Source organism: Sinocyclocheilus anshuiensis, unplaced genomic scaffold (assembly GCF_001515605.1).
Source record: "Sinocyclocheilus anshuiensis isolate Anshui unplaced genomic scaffold, SAMN03320099.WGS_v1.1 C32026329, whole genome shotgun sequence".
Taxonomy (NCBI): Eukaryota; Metazoa; Chordata; class Actinopteri; order Cypriniformes; family Cyprinidae; genus Sinocyclocheilus; species Sinocyclocheilus anshuiensis.
In genome coordinates this window covers 1-643 of record NW_015609335.1, presented here as the reverse complement: position 1 = coordinate 643, position 643 = coordinate 1, and the positions used below count along the sequence as shown (strand labels likewise).

At 58.2% G+C, this 643-nt stretch overlaps 1 protein-coding gene across 1 annotated transcript; it reads left to right on the top strand.

Moving 5' to 3' along the window:
- Position 1: 1 nt before the first annotated feature.
- LOC107682299 (oligodendrocyte transcription factor 3-like) lies at positions 2 to 496 on the top strand. Its single transcript, XM_016478585.1, has one exon. The coding sequence runs from the start codon at positions 2 to 4 to the stop codon at positions 494 to 496; it is 495 nt and encodes a 164-aa protein (XP_016334071.1).
- Positions 497 to 643: the final 147 nt, after the last annotated feature.

Here is a 643-nt window from a genome sequence, read left to right as displayed (position 1 = left end):
GATGGACGGGCTCCGAGAGGTCATGCCGTACGCGCACGGGCCGTCTGTGCGGAAGCTGTCCAAGATCGCCACGCTTCTGCTGGCCAGAAACTACATCCTGATGCTGACGAGCTCCCTGGACGAGATGAAGCGGCTGGTGGGTGAGATCTACGGCGGGCACCACTCGGCGTTTCACTGCGGGACTGTGAGCCACGGCGGTGCGCACTCGGCGAGCGCGGCGGCGCACCAGGTGCACCCTCTCCTCGGCAGCGCGTTGACCTCGTCCACCTCCTCGGCGCTTTCCGCCACGTTACCGGGACTTACTTCCATCAGGGCGCCGCACTCTTTGATGAAGAGCACCCCTACACCTCCGCTGCAGCTCGGGGGCTCGTTTCAGCACTGGACGGGCTTGCCGTGCCCCTGCACGATTTGCCAGGTGCCGCCGCCTCCCCACCTAACCATCACTTCGACAGGACTTACGAGGCTTTCTACAGAAAACAAGGAAGTGATGAAGTGAACGTCACGGTGTAAACAGTGAACGGACTGGACTTTGCATGATCTGTTTGTCTGTTTGTTTGTTTTAGCCCTTACAAATTCACAACTTGTAACAAGGATCTCGTCGATTGCTTTGTAAGGTAACTACTTTACCGTTATGGAGTACGTG